The sequence below is a fragment of the Gorilla gorilla genome, chromosome 12 (genome assembly GCF_029281585.2).
Source record: "Gorilla gorilla gorilla isolate KB3781 chromosome 12, NHGRI_mGorGor1-v2.1_pri, whole genome shotgun sequence".
In the NCBI taxonomy this organism is placed as follows: domain Eukaryota; kingdom Metazoa; phylum Chordata; class Mammalia; order Primates; family Hominidae; genus Gorilla; species Gorilla gorilla.
In genome coordinates, this window is record NC_073236.2 from 71,175,123 (window position 1) to 71,196,024 (window position 20,902).

At 35.2% G+C, this 20,902-nt stretch overlaps 1 protein-coding gene across 13 annotated transcripts in view; it reads right to left on the bottom strand.

The window, feature by feature from the left end:
• Positions 1 to 20,902, bottom strand: part of APLF (aprataxin and PNKP like factor) — a 164,189-nt gene that overhangs the window by 55,905 nt on the left and 87,382 nt on the right. For 10 of the 13 annotated variants that reach the window (XR_010129957.1, XR_010129956.1, XM_063695832.1 and 7 more), the window contains one exon: positions 9,563 to 9,609. The exons of 2 other annotated variants lie outside the window; for them this stretch is intronic. Coding sequence is in view for 8 of the 11 variants with exons in the window: in XM_063695832.1 (XP_063551902.1) it covers positions 9,563 to 9,609 (47 nt within the window). In the remaining 3 variants the exon portion in view is untranslated. Of the gene's footprint in view, positions 1 to 9,562; positions 9,610 to 20,048; positions 20,235 to 20,902 lie in introns of those variants that run through there. One more of the 13 variants, XR_010129958.1, reaches the window with a different exon arrangement.

Genomic DNA, 20,902 nt, shown 5'->3' on the forward strand with positions numbered 1-20,902 from the left:
AAATAAAGCAGTGAAAGACTCTAGGACAGTGTGGAACATTTAAGAAACAATTAGGAAGATTTTATCTAGAAATCTGAATGGCAGAGGACAGTCCCTAATGAACAGCAAATGTATAGGTTAAAAACATTAATGTCTGTACTTTAGTATACACTTTGGTTAACATCTTTCTAAAATGTTCACATGCAACATATAGTTATAATTTTAAAAATAAAGTCAATGAATTGGGAAAAATGAGAAAAATGACAAAGGAAGTAATGTATCTGTCCTTTTAACCCTTATAGCCCAATATATTTATATTTTTCTTAATATCAGTACTCATTCCAGAAGGGATTTGAGACAGCTTATAATAATAAAATGCTAATAAAGGTAGAAACCAAAAACATAAAAAGCAGAATACACATATGATAACCTCAATTTTTAACACAATTATTAAAAATAGAGCATCAAATTTATCCCCAAGATTCTTGGTAGCCAAGGCTAAAAAGGCAATATAATAACTTGCCCAATTCTCATTACAGTAGGCAGCTCACCAGTTCCTTAAGGAAAATCTTGCATTACATATATCTGTATATACAGCTCCTGTAAACATCTTGAGGGCATGTTTTATGTCTAATCTCAGTTACCCATATTTTTAAAATAATAAAATGCATTTTTTAAAAATTGGAAGGCAGTTTGCAGTCGGGAAAGGGAATGAGAAGGAAAGAACATCAATATCTCTATTTTTGTCTATTTTCCTCTTGGAAATACCTTATACACATAACTTTTTTTTCTAAGATGTGAATGCACATTATCACATAACATGTCCTAATGATATCTCAATAAACAGTTTCCTTTCAGATTCAGGAATCACTTACCAGCTTTACAAGAAAAACAGATATAAAGGTGAAACAACTCCAGGTTCTCTGCTCACTTCATTGGCTGCTCCCTCTCAGTTTTCTTTGCTGGATTTTCCTCATCATCCTAATCTCTAAATTTTAGAGCTGGAACCTCTTCTCTAACTCACTCCTTAGATGATTCCATCCAGTCTTATGTCCTAAATTCCCAAATTCACATCTTAAGCCCTGACCTACTGCCCTGAATTCCAGACTCATTTATCTGGATACTTAAGCATTATCTGTACTTGGATGACTTACAGGCACCTGGAATATAACATTTCCAGAACATAACTCTTTAGTTGCTTTACCCAGATCTGGTCATTCTATTTATCAGTCTTGAATATATGACTTCTCTAATCATCCAACCATCTAGTTGTTTTAGCAAGAAATCTTGTAGTCATCCTTTAATATCCCTCACCAAGAACCCAACATCTAATACCTCAAGAGATCCTGTTAGCTTTACCTGCAAAGTAAATCCACCACTTCTCATCACATCCACTCTAATGCCCTGGCCCCAATACTATCATTTTCTTCCTGAATACAATATCCTCCTAACTGGCTCTCTTGCTTCCATTCTAGTCTATTCTTCACACAAAAAAAGTCAGAAAACCTTCTAATAGCTTTCTGTCTCACTCTAAATAAAATCTAAAGTCTTTATTTACAGGTCTCAGCTTTGAAGACTCTACTCAACGAGCCTACTGGTAGTTTTCTGATCTCATCCTATGCCATTCTGTTTACTCACACTGTTCCAATTCTATTTGCTCTTTGCTATTCCTAGAACAGTCCAAGCATGGTCATCACCAGGGATTTTAAATTCATGATTCCCAACGCCTGGCATATTCTTCCTTAGATAATCACCTGGCTTGCTCCCTCCTCCAAGCTTTGGCTCCAATGTCAAATTATCAGAGTGCTTCTTTTACCATCCTATCTGACATGGCATTCCCCATACCATGTACACACCCTTGCTATTCTGTCCTCCTACACAGCTTATTTTTCTTCTAATTATCAACACATGACATCAAATAATTGCTTATGTGTCCATTGCCCATCTGTGTACAATTCTGCAAGAGCAGGGCTTTGTTTCTACTGTGTCCTTAGCTCAGACAACAGCGCTTAACATGTGGGAGCACTTAATAAATATATTTGTTGAATATATCAATGAATGAATAAATGAACCATTTGCAAATCAACTACTGAACATCTTTAGTTTTACAGAAACTCTTATTTTAGCCTACACTTTTGATCACTAGCCTGCCAGTCAATATAATGAATTACATAAAAGACTTTAATTCTGCTAAATGAAGCCTCAGTGAACCCTGGAAATATTTAGCAACTTATTAAGAAGCCTCATTTGTTGAGGCAGTAAGACCACATTAATCGGAAGAATTTTGTTTACTCAGAAAAAAGTTTATATCTGTCATCACTTACATTTTATGTTTACCTTTACACATTCATGTTCTTACAGGAAGTCCAGAATCTAACAAAACCATCTGTAACAGAATTCAACGTGGCTAGTAGCCAAATGTAATCCACCTTAACTCACATGAACAGGTACTTTTATACTTTAAGTGAAAACACTTGAAGAGCCAAGTCATGACATGAGCACAAAGTCAGCTCTAGAATCAGCTCTGTGTCCTGTTAGTGGTGTCACACAGATCCTTCATAACAGGGTTGTAAATGCTGACATGTGCTTATCTTTGTGGGACCAATTATTTAATAGATTATACTGTGGAAAATTCAATTAATAACTTTAAATATTATATAAAACAAATGCTACCTAGATGACTTTCCTTTTTAAAAAATTGCTAGTAGAGTCTGAAGGTGTTTTTAGAGAAATATCCAATTCTGCCTTTCAGTGTAACTGGGCCAAAAAAAAAAAATTAAACTTTACTTACCTGGAAAATACTCTGAATACTGATTTTTACAATAACACACGTATTCTCATTACAATGTTCCCAAGTAAATTTATCTTAGAAAGCTTCTTCTTTTTTTTTTTTAATTTGGGTTAACACTTCTAAGTCCAGGTAAACTTGAAAGAAATAAGTCTTTTCTCTATTTTTGCCTAGAATGCTTATAAATTTCTTCCTGCTAGTTACTGCTGCTCTCATTTGATTGTCTACGAGAACCTGAAGTTGTTCCGGCTTTTTATCTGTTTTTATTGTAAAGCTGTTAAGTGATTTCTGAATCTGAAAGGAAACTGTCTTATTGAGATATCATTAGGACATGTTATGTGATAATGTGCATTCACATCTTACCCAACAAAAAGACTCTTTAAAATAGCACAGTTTAAGAGAAAGAGGACTAGACCAGGGGTTAGAAGTCCAACTATCTGCGTTATAAATGAACTCATGACAACGAACAAGTCACTTAACCTAATGGAAATTACATTTTTTTTTTTTTTTTTGAGACAAGGTCTCGCTTTGTTGTCCAGGCTGGAGTGCAATGGCACAATCTCGGCTCACTGCAACCTCTGTCTCCTGAGTTCAAATGATTCTCCTGCCTCAGCCTCCTGAGGAGCTGGGATTACAGGCCCCCGCCACCACGCCCAGCTACTTTTTGTATTTTTAGTAGAGATGGGGTTCCACCATTTTGGTCAGGCTGGTCTTGAACTCCTGACCTCAGGTGATCCACCCCCCTCGGCCCCCCAAAGTGCTAGGATTACAGGTGTGAGCCACTGTGCCTGGCCAGAAATTAATTTTTAAACTACACATCAAACATTAAATGATCACAAAGATATTTCTAACTCCAGAGTTCTAATTTTAGGGCCACAATAGGAACCTTTATTTTTTCTACAAATCAGTGAAGTAAAATGAAATGTGGACAGGGATTGACAGCTTGACTACTTGAAGCCAGCACTGGAGAAATAAGCTGTCACTGGTTTGTAAACACTGATGGGTAATGCTGAACTACCATGGTGATGAAAAATAACTTTTAGAAAAAATAATAAACTCTTTAACATGTTTAAAACAACATATTATTTACTATATGGGATTAGAATGTGGTAATTTCTGATTTTTTTATATATGCAGAGGAATTTGTAATATGAGAATGACAATTCTAAATGTTTTTCTGATATTTCTTTTACAATTTAAAATTTCACCATTAGTTCTTATCCCAAGAACTAAGTTTTCAAACTACTGTAGAGTATACTGTGTGACATACATGCCAGAAGAAATGTTGATTTTGCATGGAGAAAAATCTTTTCAAATTGCAGTGTTTCGTTTTGTTTTGTTGAGACAGGGTGTTGCTCTGTTGCCCAGGGTAGAGTGCAGTGACACAATCACGGCTTACTGCATTTTTGACATCCTGGGCTCAAGTGATACTCCCACCTCAGTCTCCCAAGTAGCTGGGAACACAGGTGTGCCCATCACCACAACTGGTTAATTTTTTTTATTTTTTGTAGAGATGTGGTCTCACTCTGTTGCCCAGGCTGGTCATGAACTCCTGGGCTCAAGCGATCCTCCTGCCTTGGCCTCCCAGAGTGCTGGGATTATAGGCATGAGCCACCACACCCAGCCAAACTGCAGATTTTTACCAAAGTTTTTTGGTGTTAGATCTAAGATGACAGGTGCTTCACAGCAGATTAATAGCTTAACATTGATGATTCTTCATGTTTTCTTTTCTTTTACTTTCTATTAAATCTTAGCACTAATTAGGATGTTAATTTTTATTAAGTAAATAAATATTTTGCCTCAATATTCCTAAAGATGAAAATTTACTATATCTACAAGAACAAACATTTTTAATAATGCTTCATTTTACTATTAAAGACTATTTTTTTTAAATGCACTAAGCAACTAGTTGGTATTCATATTTTATTTTGTATATTTCTGATCTACTTTATTATATATAAAGTTCATTTCTTTTTATAATTCCATTGCATCAGGCTTTCTCATATTCCATATTCTCTTAGCTTTCCACACATTAAGCAGCAGTTTACAGAATTTCATGTAAATCCCACTAAGCCTCCTTAATAGTTTTCTTTCTGGATCTTTTAGTTTCAACTTCTGAATAAAAAAGTATATATAAGCACATACATGTATACAATTGTAGAAATAGAGAAACGTTAAAGTAGTTATCAGTGGAACATTCTAAACTTTCACAAATGGTATCAATCACCTAGAATAATACATATCACATAATAATAGAGGCCAGAAAGGAGGACCCCAATAATTAGATAAAATATTGATGATAATTTCCTTTAAATGTTGTCAACAGGTGAGGCAGCTAAAAAAGAATACAATTCTTCAGAATTGGGAAAAACTACTTTAAAGTTCATATGGAACAAAAAAGAGCCTGCATTGCCAAGTCAATCCCAAGCCAAAAGAACAAAGCTGGAGGCATCACGCTACCTGACTTCAAACTATACTACAAGCCTACAGTAACAAAAACAGCATGGTACTGGTACCAAAACAGAGATATAGACCAATGGAACAGAAGAGCCCTCAGAAATAACACCACACATCTACAACTATCTGATCTTTGACAAACCTGACAAAAACAAGAAATGGGGAAAGGATTCCCTATTTAATAAATGGTGCTGGGAAAACTGGCTAGCCATATGTAGAAAGCTGAAACTGGATCCCTTCCTTACACCTTATACAAAAATTAATTCAAGATGGATTAAAGACTTAAATGTTAGACTTAAAACCATAAAAACCCTAGAAGAAAACCTAGGCAATACCATTCAGGACATAGGCATAAGCAAGGACTTCATGTCTAAAACACCAAAAGCAATGGCAACAAAAGCCAAAATTGACAAATGGGATCTAATTAAACTAAAGAGCTTCTGCACAGCAAAAGAAACTACCATCAGAGTGAACAGGCAACCTATAGAATTGGAAAAAATTTTTGCAATCTACTCATCTGACAAAGGGCTAATATCCAGAATCTACAAAGAACTCAAAGAAATGTACAAGAAAAAAAAACAACCCCATCAAAAAGTGGGTGAAGGATATGAACAGACACTTCTCAAAAGAAGACATTTATGCAGCCAACAGACACATGAAAAAATGCTCATCATCACTGGCCATCAGAGAAATGCAAATCAAAACCACAGTGAGATATCATCTCACACCAGTTAGAATGGCAAGCATTAAAAAGTCAGGAAACAACAGGTGCTGGAGAGGATATGGAGAAACAAGAACACTTTTACACTGTTGGTGGGACTGTAAACTAGTTCAACCATTGTGGAAGACAGTGTGGCGATTCCTCAGGGATCTAGAACTAGCAATACCATTTGACCCAGCCATCCCATTACTGGGTATATACCCAAAGGAATATAAGTCATGCTGCTATAAAGACACATGCACACGTATATGTTTACTGCGGCACTACTCACAATAGCAAAGACTTGGAACTAACCCAAATGTCCAACAATGATAGACTGGATTAAGAAAATGTGGCACATATACACCATGGAATACTATGCAGCCATAAAAAAGGATGAGTTCATGTCCTTTGCAGGGACATGGATGAAGCTGGAAACCAACATTCTCAGCAAACTATCGCCAAGGACAAAAAACCAAACACCACATGTTCTCACTTATAGGTGGGAACTGAACAATGAGAACACCTGGACATGGGAAGGGGAACATCACACACTGGGGCCTGTTGTGGGGTCGGGGGAGTGGGGGAGGGATAGCATTAGGAGATATACCTAATGTAAATGATGAGTTAATGGGTGCAGCACACCAACATGGCACATGTATACATATGTAACAAACCCGCACGCTGTGCACATGTACCCTGGAACTTAAAGTATAATAAAAACATATATATATTAAAAAAAAAGAATAAAACAAAATCTTCCTGGTACTGGTTACTTTTGCATTGAATAACTTGTGCAAAAATTGTAGCACTTGAAAAAGTGTGGAGACTTAAATAAAATTTTAAACCAATTATATATACAAGAAACGTAACAAATGACAGGAGTCCAACCTACAAGAAACAGAATGCACTATATAAACTGTTACATGTATAGAAGAACCCTATAGATGAAAGTGTTTTAGGGGTATTACAAATCAGAAATTAAAGAGTAAGAGTTTAATGTAGTTATTTTAATGTTGGCACTATATTAATAATTGTATTATCTTGTTATATATGTTCTTATGATACCCCCACCTCAAATTCAACATGTTTAAATGAAAGCAAAAACAACAAAACTCCCCAGTTCGCCCTATTCTCTATCATGTGTCTTCCCCAGTCTCCTGATAATGTGTACTATAATCCTGAGTCATCCTGACTTCATTTACCTCATCCCCATATCACAGCCAACTGATTAGTTGGTAAATCCTCTTGATTCATCCTTCAAAAATCCCTCTTGTATCCAATCCAACCTCTCCATGTTCATGATGGCCGCCCTAGTTCTAACCCTTTATTCTACCTAACTAATCTCCAGGCTTCCCCTTCTCTAATTCAAACTGTTTATCACCAACTTGATTTTGGTAAAATATTGGCTCATCACTATTTGCCAAAGTGCCCATGTCTTTGGTCTGGCTGTTGAGAGCTTCCATAATCTAGCTTCAATACACCCTTTCAGCATCATCCACAGTAGCTATAGAGACTTTCCACATCAATTAAAACGATCCACTTGCTAACTCCAACTACAACACTTCTACCTTGATGTCTTTGATTGATCTATTTCTCACTTTGCCTGTGATGTCCTATACCAACCTCCCACACAGCAAAGAAACAAAGGTGATTGAAATCCTACCATCTTAAAGGCCAACTTTTACTTAAAATTCTCATATCAAGTCTACCTGATAATCCCCAGCAGAAAGTACTCCCTCCCTTTCCCTGGAGATTTCAGAGCATCTCACAGCAAGTGGGGAGATCCAGAGCTGGTTCCCATAACCACAATTACGAGCCGGCTCTCATCTCTCTGTAGCTTTGCTCACATGGAAGACATTCAACAAAGGAATATGTGAATGTGTGAGTAAATGAATCAATACATAGCTGAGATTAACATTTGGGGGTACTGTTAAATTTTAATGATTTGGGATACAAGAAAAACAAGTATGTTCGAATTCTGTATTAGATATCTCTAAATCAGAAAAATACAATACCTCAACATTTAATATTTGAAATACTCAAAATCCCCAATTTTTAGATTTTGTAGGGTAAGAGATGTTCTGACCATATTGCCACATAGCAACTTTGGAAAGTACATTAAAAATATAAGACTAAACCTATAGCCTTAAACTTATTCCTTTAAAATATCTATACTTCTATTAAAAATGCTTTTCAATAAAGTTTTCCTTTAAAAAGTTAATTGTCCTAAAATATGTTCTTCATTCAAAAAATACTTCGATAATTTCAAGAAATTTTTCAACAAAAATTCAGATATTTTTAACTATGCTATATGATGTATAGTCATAGTTTTTAGATAAATATTTCCTATTTCTATAAAGTTATATAAATGTGTCAAATGCTCTTGCATGGGACAATGCTATTATTTGTCAACAATATATACTTTTAATCAAATACAATTACATTATTGCTAGAAAGGAAGACTTTACTAAACTACCATAACTGCCACACCATGAGATATGACCACAGTAAAGAAAGTATAATATATAACATGTAACCTCCATACTATGTTAGCTCAGATAAAGGGAATATTTTTACGTCTGGAGTACTAAAGCACTAAAGTGTGTTTCAATAAGAAATGTCAAATGGAATTCCCTTATAGTGAAATCATTTACTTTCATCACTTACTTGATTACAAGTCAGCTGTTTGTATGCACATATAAATGCAAGTGAGTGCAGCCTGGATAGTATGCATTTTATTTTCTCATTCTGTGAGCAGAAATATTATGTGCTGAATCAGCCTCTGTATTACATGAATGATATGAAAAAGCCAGATTTTATTAAAGAAGAAAAATACAGTTTAGAAGCATAACAAACAGAAGGTAAAACAGATTGAGGTAAGTAGGACAGAAGGACATTTGATGGTTGCTTCTCTGGTGTTTCTCCCCCTCCTCCCTTCCTCAAAGCTCTAGCTTTTATTGGAGATGGCTATGGTTCTGATGAAGGTGACTCCATTCTGGTTTCAGGAGCGGTACAAACTAATCAGTGGCCATGGTGATTGGATCAAGGTTAAGACTGTGATCTAATCCAGTAATAAAAAGTGAATTTTCTGATTTTTCCTAGGAATCATGAGGGTCAAAGTTGTTTGTGTTCTTTACGGGTGATTATCGTCCCAGCTGAATAAGGACACGTAAAGTCCCTCATTGGAAGAGGAGCCAGCCTTAGGATGATAATGACCCCTCTAAAGACAGAATGAAGGAAAAAACTGGGTCTTTGGGGACACTATTGACATTATTAATGAGCCAAAGCAATATAGCTTATCTAAATCCAGCCCTAGCTCTGGACGTTTTAGTTATAGAAGTCAATTATCATTTAGGCCAGTTTGAGATTTTGCTTTCAGGTACTTGCAAACAAAAGAATCCTAAGAGATACAAGGCAAATATATATTGTGGACAATGGGGAAAGCATTTGCTATACATACAAAAGGGTCACAGTTGTGTTTTTTTTTTAATATAAGAAAAATCATTAAAATCAGCAATTCAACAAATTCACAGAAGCAGAGATTTTAAAATATTTTCATAATAACTGGAAACTAGGTTTAATAGGAAAATCATTTAAAGGTTTCATTTTGAATTTTCTGAAGTAAAATTACTTACCTGCAAGCGTATTATGTCTATATTCTATCTTGTGCTGGGGATTCTTCCTGAAAGAAGAATGCAAAAATAAGAGCTAGTCTTCCAATTACTAAAAGTTGATGACTATTTACACTAAACTAGAACACTGACTAACTTACAAATAAACTTAGGACCCAATAGGCCTCTTATGAAAAAGCATTTGTTGTTTAATTACAATATTTCCTGTGTGCCTACTCCATGCCAGGCACATTTCTAGATGCAAAGATAGAGTGATGAAGAAGACAAAGTTCTTACCTCAAGAACTTATACTCTAGAAAGAGGGAAAAGACAAAATATATATCTCCATAATATATCATATTTTTAAACTGTCATGTACACGTATATACAAATATAAAATAGAATCCAAAACTCATGACACAAATATCAAATATGTATTAAGTACGTATGTGCCTACAGTATTAAAAAATTCTAAGGCTCTTCTTGAATCTAAAGAAAACAGTATTCTTTCAAAAGAACACCAATCACTTGTTATGAAAAAACACAAAAGTTAATTTTGTTGATAAATTCAGATAACATATTCTGAAGTCAAACAAAAAAAAACATATTCTGGAATCAAACAAAAAGTGTTTGAAGATCTATTTTTGATTATACGTACTTACGATCCCTTCTATTATTTTGTTAGTTAAACAAATGTTTGGGTACCCTATATGCACAAGACATTCTCCAAATATCCCAGCAGTAAAATCCAAGGCAACAGATTCATCATGACCAAACTGACTGCTACCCCTTTCTTAGGGAACTGACAAAGCACAGCTGGGGTACACTAACAACAGATATGTGCTGAGGTGACAACTTTCGAATATACCTGTGTCAGGAGTGATTATTTTTACATGACAAATGTTCATTTGTTCATTCAGCAAGTATTGGCTGAATGTTTCACTATATTCCGGCTCTAAGCAGGCACTGAGGATAAAATATTTAACCAGATACACATTCTTGCCCCTAAGGAGACAGAGTCTGGGGGCAGGAGCAAGGTAGACATTAAAGAAGCACTTTCTTCACTGAAACATAAGAACATCTTCTGTGAAGATAGGAAATACTCCTTATAATATATCTTTTAGGGCACAGGAACTAAGTCAAGCCTTAAATCTTCTCTTTCTCAGGCTAAATAACATTCGTTCTTCATCTTCTTTCTTTCAATAGGGCAAGTAAGGCAATTTTTAAAAAGTATATAACAGGTAAAATATGACTTTAAATTTTTCTATAAATCCTCCCATTCAACTTTATAATTCCACATCTACTGCAGTGGAGAAAAATGGCCAGTCTCAGGAAGTGGATCTCTAGCCCCGAACCTAGTCTATGAGTCATAGGATGTAAATATGTACTAGGAATGATCTCAGAGCAGATACTTGCCTCCTCCAGGTGACAGATGAGCAATGTGAGCCTAAGGAGATGAAGTTCACCCCCAGGTTTGTGCTTTCCAACTTGGGTAACGAACATATTAAGACAGACGTCCAGGCAAAATTATGGACTACATTCTTAAAATATCTCTGAAATAATCAGGTGATTAAATTTTCCACTTATAAATTCCTTTATGAGTCTATTGTAAAAAAATGTATCCAACTGCTTTTTCACCATTTAAAAAAGTATAGTGTTTAAAATATTTCATAATAAAAATTATACTTTAAAAATATTGTATTTTTTCCTCTGTGCCTTCAATACTATTGTGATATTGGTAAACAAAGTAAAATAAATAATTTCTAACAACACAGAACCATCTGCTTGAAAAATATTTGTCTTCTTGTTTCCAGCACTGCCTACTATATTTGCTCCAAATATTAACTTCTTTTATCTATGTATGTATGTATGTATGTATGTATCTATCTATCTATCTATCTATCTATCTGTCTATCTAACTATCCATCCATCCATCAATCCATCTGTCTTAGAGACAGGTCTCACTCTGTTATCCAGGCTAGAGTGCAGGGCACAATCATAGCTCACTGCAGCCTCAAACTCCTGAGCTCAGGTGATCCTCCCACCTCAGTCTCTTGAGTACAGCTAGGACTGCAGGTATGGGGTCATTGAGCCCATCCTAATTTCCTGTCCCTCCATCATAATTTGTTGGGCAATAGGAAGTAATTATAAATACATAAATTTAAATTACTTGATAATACCAAGAAAAATAGAGTGTTATTGCTTTTGAGAGCTGTGACAATCATGAAATCTATTTTCCGAGATAGGTTTTAACTAGTGTTACTTTCAGGAGTTTCAACTGATAACCCTGGAATCTTTGTAATGCTATCCAACAGAACTTTTTGCGATGAGGGAAATTTGCTCTGTGTTGTCCAATAAAGCCACTAACTGTATGTGACTGTTGAGCACTTGAAATATGGGTAACAAAGCTGAGAAAATGAATTTTAAATTGTATTTAGTTAATTCATATTTAAATGTAAATAGCCACATGTGGCTAGTGGCTATCATACTGGACAACAGTTTTAATTCAAAAACCAAGAAAAGAGTGATCCTCTCTCCTCAGCCAAAATTAATTACAATTAATCCTTCTCAAACCACAACCAAACACCCTCTTTCTTATGAAGTGACTCTCAAACGAAGTAAACATTCTATAGGTAGAAATGCTATGATTGAAAGTATGAGGTTAGTGACTATAGTCAGAAAGACCCCATTGGAATCCTGACTCAGCCACCTCCCTGCACGCTGTCTGAGCTTCAGTTTCCCCACATGTAAAAGGGAGATAACAACAGAACCCATACTCACAAGAAGCTGTTGTGAGGATTCATGAGATAATGCAAAATAAGTCTTTGATCTAAGGGCTTGGTAGGTGGTAAATAAATAATGTTAGCCTTTGATCCCTTCATTATTAGCTCAAGAAACAGTCACAGAATACTTATTACATGCCAGGCCTTGTGTCAGTGTGACACTCATCCCTAATCTCTCTTCTTTCTGGTAACTTTTCCTACAATGCAAGCATTAAACACAGTGCAAAAGTGTAACTCCACAGTTAATTAAGGTCCTAATTCAACAGCTTTGAAAACTGGAAAAAAGATTCTATACAAGATTGTGTGTTTAGCATAATTAACCCAAATTTGACCTTTTGATGAAAAAGAAATTTAAACTTGAAAATAAAATAAGCTGTACAACTTAGTTGTGATGAAGACAGCTGCAAATGAACAAAGCTATGGTGATGATTTGTGGGAAGATCTTTCCTACTGACCATGCTGGTGCAGGTCACTGACTTAATTAAATTCAGTCTTTATTAAAGTATAATTAATGCTGGGCATCAGGAACGGAGAAAGATAAAAATGGGGAACATTAATACCAAAGATATTTTTCATCTTTACTTTAGAAAAAATGGTTACTAGTCATTTGAGATTTTCAGTAAATTTTATTTTGAAAAAATTTCATACCTACTTTAAAAAGCAGGCAAGACTAGTACACTGAAATTCCATATATCTTCATCAAGATTTTTCAAGTGTTAACATTCTATATGGGTGTCTTACTGTTATTATCTATCTATAATCATTTGAGATTAAGGCTTTTCCTCCTTCTTTTAATATATGTTTGCTTCAGGTACCAAGCAGTTCTCTTTTCCTGCTTTGCCCTTAACAGTTAAGTAGGATCATTGAAAAGTTGAATATGGTCTTAATTGTTTGCTACTTCAAAAGCTGCTTTAGAAATGCTCAAGTAACTAAATGTCAGGCTTTTTAAATAAAGTACAGTAATGAAACCTAAGGAGTTAGAGACTCAAGTATGGTTTAAGCACCAAATACCGATTAAACAACTGCTGGCATCAGTTGTCAGGCTAGAAAGATTAAAAAGGAGAGTAACTTTTTAAGAAGAGAAAGTGAAGACAGAGTATCACAAAGTGGGGGAGTGGGGTTCAACTTAAAGTTTCAGAAGGTAGTTCCTCATTCTCTATTATCCTGGAAAACATTCCGAGTTGCACTCGCATGCACCATCTGCATCCACCAACCTCACATCCTACTTAGGAAAAGGCAAGTCATTTCAGAATAAATGAGCAAATAACTATGAAAGAAGTGTTACATTTAATTATTCCAAAAAGGAAGAGCAGAAAATGTAATGTGAAATTTTATATTTTAAAAAGGGGAAAAAATGTTAGGTACATGTACAGGTTTTCATCTGCCTTAGAAGGGGAAAGTTGTTTCTTTGAGAATCTTCCATCCTTTCCTAGAACGTGCTCTTTTCATAAAAAGACAGGTAAAATACTGTAATGCAGACCAGAAGAAACTAGCTGAGTTGGTGTTTTTCAACTGGACACTGAACTTCCAACCTAAAGCAAAAGAAATAATATCGATAAAACTTTGCCAGCTATTTCACTGAAAATGAAAGAAAAGAATATCTATGACAGGCTCAAAAATTTGCTGTTGGGATATTTATTCTCTTTGATGGTAAACAGAACTCACAGAATAGATGGACTTTAACAAGAAAATGAGCCCAAACAGAAAAGATAGTTTATCACACACAAAATCACACACTCAAAAACAAATTTTAGATATGTTTGGTTTACATAAAAATTTAAATGCTAAATTGAGTCTTCGAAAGCTACATTCTTAAATTATCTTTTCCTTCAAGGTCCTTCATAATCTCAGTGCCAATTATTAGCAACTCAATCTTTTGTTTCTACTCTAGGGGAGTACTTTGTGATTCTTCCCCATTTTTATGAACTTGTTCATAGCTTTTTTGCCAAGTATATTCTTCTAACTCTATACTACTACCTAAGTTCAAATCATATCGCTTTCATGAAAGTAATTTTGATAATCACTGGGAAATAGCTCCAGAATATATTGTCTATATTTACCACTTGGTACCTACCATGTCATTTCTTGTCCTGTCATCTAAATTTTCAGCACACATACAAACACACACTTGCACATGTATGCATTATCTCTATCATCTGTCAAATCAGCGGCTGGAGGGCATGAGATTTTTCTTAAACTTTTTAATATCTTTCATAGCACCTAAAAAAGTATCTCTCTCCAGCTGGTTTTCAATTATATTTTTCACAGATCAGTCCATCTACTAGAATATAATCAACCTTTTTCCTTCAAAAACATGTTTTAAATTAAGCTTACACATAAGTTTTCAAAATGAGTTTTGTATCCTTTGACCAATACCTCTCCAACCCACCCCTCCTTCCAGCCTCTAGTAACCACTGTTCTGCTTCTATGAGTGGGAAGTTCTTAGATTCCACATATAAGTGATACCATGTGGTATTTGCCTTTCTGTGCCTGGCATATTTCCCTTAACATAAGGTTCTCTAGGTTCATCTACCTTATCACAAACGATATCATTTCCATCTTTTTTAAGGCTGAATTGTATTCCATTGTGTATATATACCACATTTTCTTTACCCCTTCATCCACTGATGGACACTTACATGGATTCCATCATTTGCAACACAAACCAGAAGTTTAAAATTCTCATTGGTTGGAGTACAAAAAACAGTTTCTAATAATTTCTGGACTAAAACTTTCTCGAGTTAATGCTAACACTTATAATTTTTTATTTTTAGTAAACCCTAATCTATAGATTCCAATGATTTTCAGAAATCTACCCTTTGAAAAACAGTTTTTCTGTGGGATATATTCCAGGGAATGGCTATTCTCATCAGGTTAAAGATACTGTCAATGTGCTGAAATTGCTCTGCACTCACACCTTTAAAGTTAATAATCAAAGTATTCATTAAATCTTCTTACACAAACCCAAGACTAAAATATGTCAGAATTTCCTGCCATTAACAACGCATAATACTTCCTCAGGAAACAATGAAAATATGACACTCATATTAATCAGACTCTATTGCAATCAGATTCCTGAGATACAGACTGCTCCACATTGTAAGACACTTAGCTCTAGTCAATCAATCACTCAGTTCAACCAGAAACACCAAGAGTCCTCCACAAATGCTGAAGATGTAGATGCCACAGTGTCTTGGGCCTGTTCTCATCTGGCAATTTAAACTTTGGATCACTAGCATTATGTTGTGAAAGGGGCTCAGATTTCAAGATCAGGAGAGCTGAGCCTAATTAAAACTCCACTGTTTATTGGTTGTACAAGTTACAGCAACCCCTTTGAACCAACTCTCTTTCCTCATCTGAAAAGGAGGGATAACACTGTCTACCTCACATAAGATTGTTCCAAGGGTTAAAGTAGTGTGTATAAAAATCTGCATGCTATTAAGCATTTTAGAGATATCAGTTATTCAGATAGACATAAAAATCAATTTTACTTTAGGATATTCAACAATGGCTAGAAATCCTGCGTGCTGGTAAAAGTCACTGTCAATTAATATTAAATAGCTGAATTTTTCCTTCAATAATATATAAAATTCCTGCTGAATATTTTCCCTGTCATATCTCACACATTTATATAATATTTTCTAACATCTGTCTATGCATATTCCATTTTCGAAAGTCAGTTATTTCATAACAAGGCAAAATACCTTTTGCATGTAACTCTAAGTCAAAGCTAAATGGCAACTCTGTACAACTCTTTGGGGGAATATGAGCATTTGAAATAACTTTCAATGGCAATGCCAAATTCCACCAGATCTTTTTCCTAACAATGAAGAGGATTACTTAATCAGAGCTCATTCATAAAAGATTTACATCAACCTTTTTCTCAAATGGCATTTTCTGTAACTCAGCCGGTCTCAAAGTCCTTTTTGTTTTTTTCATTGTTAATTATTAACAGTTTGAGATCTAAACATAAAGCTATATAACCATAACCACATCAGATTTTTGTGAGCTGCTGTATTTTAAAATATGTATTTTCAAAAACATTATCCTGATTTTAATGATGTAGGTGCATAAGTAACAAAAAGTTTAGGTAATAGCTTATTTAAATACTATAAGGAACATAGTAGTTTATAAATTTTTCCATTATGACAAAGTTATAAATCTTTGTTATAAAACTTTGTTATAAATCAAAGTTATAATTATAATAAACCAATGGAAAATTTGACCCTTTCTAATATTTCCTGATGATGCTCCTACAAACAATGTTTAAATAGAAATAAATAAAACAATCCTATTGCCATCCATTTCACTCAAACTGCCTATCAATAAAAATTCACTGAATACCTACTATATGCCAAGCACTGTTCTAGGTTCCAGAGACTCAGTCAGTAGTAAACAAGCAGAGAGTTTCTGCTTTCATGGGGTTTATATGCTGGTGGATAAGACAGGAAACAAATATATATTTATAATTTCAGGAAGTGATTGCCATGAAGAAAAATAAAGAGAAGGATATAGAGAGTGACTGAACATACAGGTAGAGAGGTCAGAGACAGCATTTCTGAGGAGGTATATCACACACATAGCTGAAGGAAGAACACTTCAGGAAGAGGAAATAGCAAATGTCTTTATATTTGCTGAGGCCCTGATGTGAAAACAAGCTAGGATATTGGGTAAAACACAAAAACATAATGAAGATTGATACACTTCAAGGGGTATGAGTAAAAACGAAAATAGTAGGAAATGAAGTCAGAGAACTTGTAAGCCATGACAGTTTGTTATAGGAAGCCACTGGAAAGTTATGAGTAAGAAGATACCATGAAACGACTTATCTTTAAAGAATTGCTCCAGTTGCTATGAGGAGAATGAACTACATGAGGACAAAAGAGAAAACAGGGATATCGGGAAACTACTGCAGTATTCCAGGCAAGAGAGGATGGTGGTTATGACTGGGGTGGTAGAGGGCAAAGGTAGAGGACCTAAGAAATGAGCAGGTTCCTAATATATTTTAAAGGTTGGAATGGCAAGGACTGCTGATAGACTGAATGAATGATGTGAAGGAAAGAGAAGAGTCAAAGGTGCTTCTTGGTGAAGCACCTGAATACTATGTGAATGGTGGAGTCATTTACAGAGGTAAAGAACACTTGGGAAAGAGTTGTTTTCATGATAAAAATCAAGAGTTCTGACTTAGAGGTGGTAAGTTTGATCTACCTATTACACAAAGTGGAAGCATTTAAACATATGAATCTGAACCATTAAATTGAATTAGCTCACCTAAGAAATAAGAACAGAAAGGAAGAGATCTGAGAACTGAGCCCTGTGGCTCTGCAATATTTACAAGTAGGGAAGAAAAAGAGGAGACAGAAAAGAAGGCTAAGGAAGGGTAGCAGGCACATAACTGCGCTAACTTTATGAATATGAAGACACTGCTCTCTGCTCTAGATCTCTTCACAGTGAATCGAGACCCCCCAGAGCACAAGCAATCCAGCTCTGTATTTTTCATGTTTTCACAAGAAACTGAAACCCAGGAAAATCAACTAGCTGATGCAAAGTCATGCTACAGAATTAGCATAACCATAACTAGAACCTAAGTCTGCTAATTTAAAAACACTTTATCACTTTGTCATAAAGAAGTACCTAAAGATTAACTAGACACTGGTAGCAACAACAGAATAATAGTTTTCAGTTTTATTTACTTCCAAAGATTTGCTAACTTAACACCATGATTGTAAATGAACCTGAAGAACTGTTTGAAAACCAAACACCATATGTTCTCACTTACAAGTGGGAGCTGAACAATGAGAACACATGGACACACTGGGGGGAACAACACACACTGGGTCCTGTCGGTGGTGGGTGGTGGGTGGTGGGTGGTGGGGGCGTAGGCAGAGGGAGAGCATCAGGAAGAATAGCTAATGGATGCTGGGCTTAATACCTAGGTGACGGGTTGATCTGTGCAGCAAACCATCATGGCAAATGTTTACCTATGTAACAAACCTGTGCATCCTGCACATGTACCCCAGAAATCAAAATAAAAGCTGAAGAGAAAAAAAACAGAACTGTTTTACATAAGCTCCTAGATCAGTGACTAGAACATTTTAGATGCTCAATATTTACCCAGTGGAGAAATGAACATACTATATTTTTGTCCTATCAAAACAAAATGGTTTATCTTGCATTTTTGAAATTCAATATGTATTTTAAAACCTGAAGCAAAACCATAAATCCCATATTATCAAATATCTAGGTTTCAAAATTTAGAAGAAAAAGGAAAATGTTTAAATATGGTCTTTATTAAATAAAAAACAAGTAAACCAGCATAAAATAGTAAAAAGTACTCACTTTGTTACCTGATAATTACTACAATTTACTGTGTATGCCAAAATAACTCTGAAAATTTTTATATATGTGTAATTAACAGTAAATATAACAAAGAAGAACAAATTTATTATTATGAAAATTAATGCACATTAAATGAAAAAGAAAAACAAAACCACGGAAGACATTCCAGTAAATTTTGTCAAAGCTACATGAATATAATTGATGTTGTTACTGTAATTTCTAAATGAAGTTTAAAAAAATTATAGCGGAGTCTTATGTAAAACTATGTAGCAAGTGATTAATATTTAAGATAGTTTTTTTCCAAGATCATATTCTTATGTACAATTAAAGAACTGTAAGCATGGCAAATGATGATAAATTACTTTCTATATATGCAGAACCTATAAAAATGGATTAAGGTGCTATCAACTTTGACTATTTTTTTTTTTTCAGATGGAGTCTCATTCTGTCGCCCAGGCTGGAGTGCAGTGGTGCAATCTCAGCTCCCTGTAACCTCCACCTCCCGGGTTCAAGTGATTCTCCTTCCTCAGCCTCCCTAGTAGCTGGGACTACAGGTTTGCATCACCACACCAACTAATTTTTGTGTTTTTAGTAGAGATGGGGTTTCACCATGTTGGACAGGCTGGTCTTGAACTCCTGACCTCAGGTGATCCACCCACCTCGGCCTCCCACAGTGCTGGGATTACAGGTGTGAGCCACCACGTCCAGCCAACTTTGACTATTCTTAACTACAAATAGATTGATAGCATCACAAGACTGATTCTGAAAATCTTAACCACCTGATAACTAGAGGTCTCCTTATGAAGATTTATTTTTGCTTCATGAAATATAATCTGGATTTATACTAAACAACACACATTCTTGTTTTTTGTCAAGTGGTTTCTAAAAATCATTATCTTGCAGCTTGAAGTGTACATCTGCAGATATAGTCAGCCCTCATAGCTGGATTCAGCACCTGCAGATTCAACCAACTGCAGATTGAAAACGTAGTTAGGCCTACAATGATTGAATCCTTACTGAACATGTACAGACTTTTGTTTCTTGTCATAGTTCCCTAAACAGTACAGTACAATAACAATTACATAGTATTTACATTTTATTAGGTATTTTAAGGAATCTAGAGATGATTTAAAGTGCATGGAAGGATGTGTGTAGGATATATGCAAATACTATACTATTGTACATAAGGGACTTGAGCATCCCCAGATTTTGGTATGCCCTGGGGTCCTGGAACCAATCCCCTGCAGATACCAGGGACAGATTGTACTTTCTGTCAATTAAGATAACATTACGACAACTTGGAACACTTTTCAAAAATAAAAGAGGAACTAGCAAAAAATTTTAGATCATATCAGGATCAGCAAACAAAAAATTATTGATTTACTCACCATCACATATATGTCTTGAGAAAATGGAATTGTGCTTGTGGTAAAACATTGTGTTCTGTCACACTACACAGGCCATGTTGCAGATTCAGTATTACACTGAGAGCACTTATAGTTGATAACTGACACACCTCCGAAGGCCTTCCCTCTCAGAAGACATTATAATTTAAAAATATAGGACACTAGCTTCTGAAAGACATCAAGACACCAACATTTTCATCTGCATGACACATGGTAGCCTAAGGTTTTATAATCCAAGGCAAGGTACATGATTGTGACTTTACATTCTTACACCAAGTTGGTTGAAAATAGACTCCATTCATATCAGTGTGTTTATATTCTAAGATAAGTGCTTAATTCAACAAGTAAGAACAGGAATACACACTGCATAAAATCCTATTATTCATCAGAGGAACTGAATGAGTCAGAGGGACGAACAGCAATCACTGGACATTAAGTATCCAATGTTCTAATTCAGACAAATGCCTTAAACTAATGAAATCCATTAAACTGAGTGAGTCTTCTGATAAACAGCAGTGGACAGCACAAAAAGAATAAATTAGTTGACAGGCAAGATACTTTTTTTTGTTAAATTTTTTTTATTTCCATAGGTTATTGGGGAACAGGTGGTATTTGGTTACATGAGTAGGTTCTTTAGTGGTGATTTGTGAGATTTTGGTGCACCCATCACCCGAGCAGCATACACTGCACCCAATTTGTGGTCTTTTATCCCTCACACCCTTCCCACTTTCTCCCCAAGTTCCCAAAGCCCATTGTATCTTTCTTTCTTATGCCTTTGCATCCTCACAGCTTAGCTCCCACATATGAGTGAGAACATACCATGTTTGGTTTTCCAT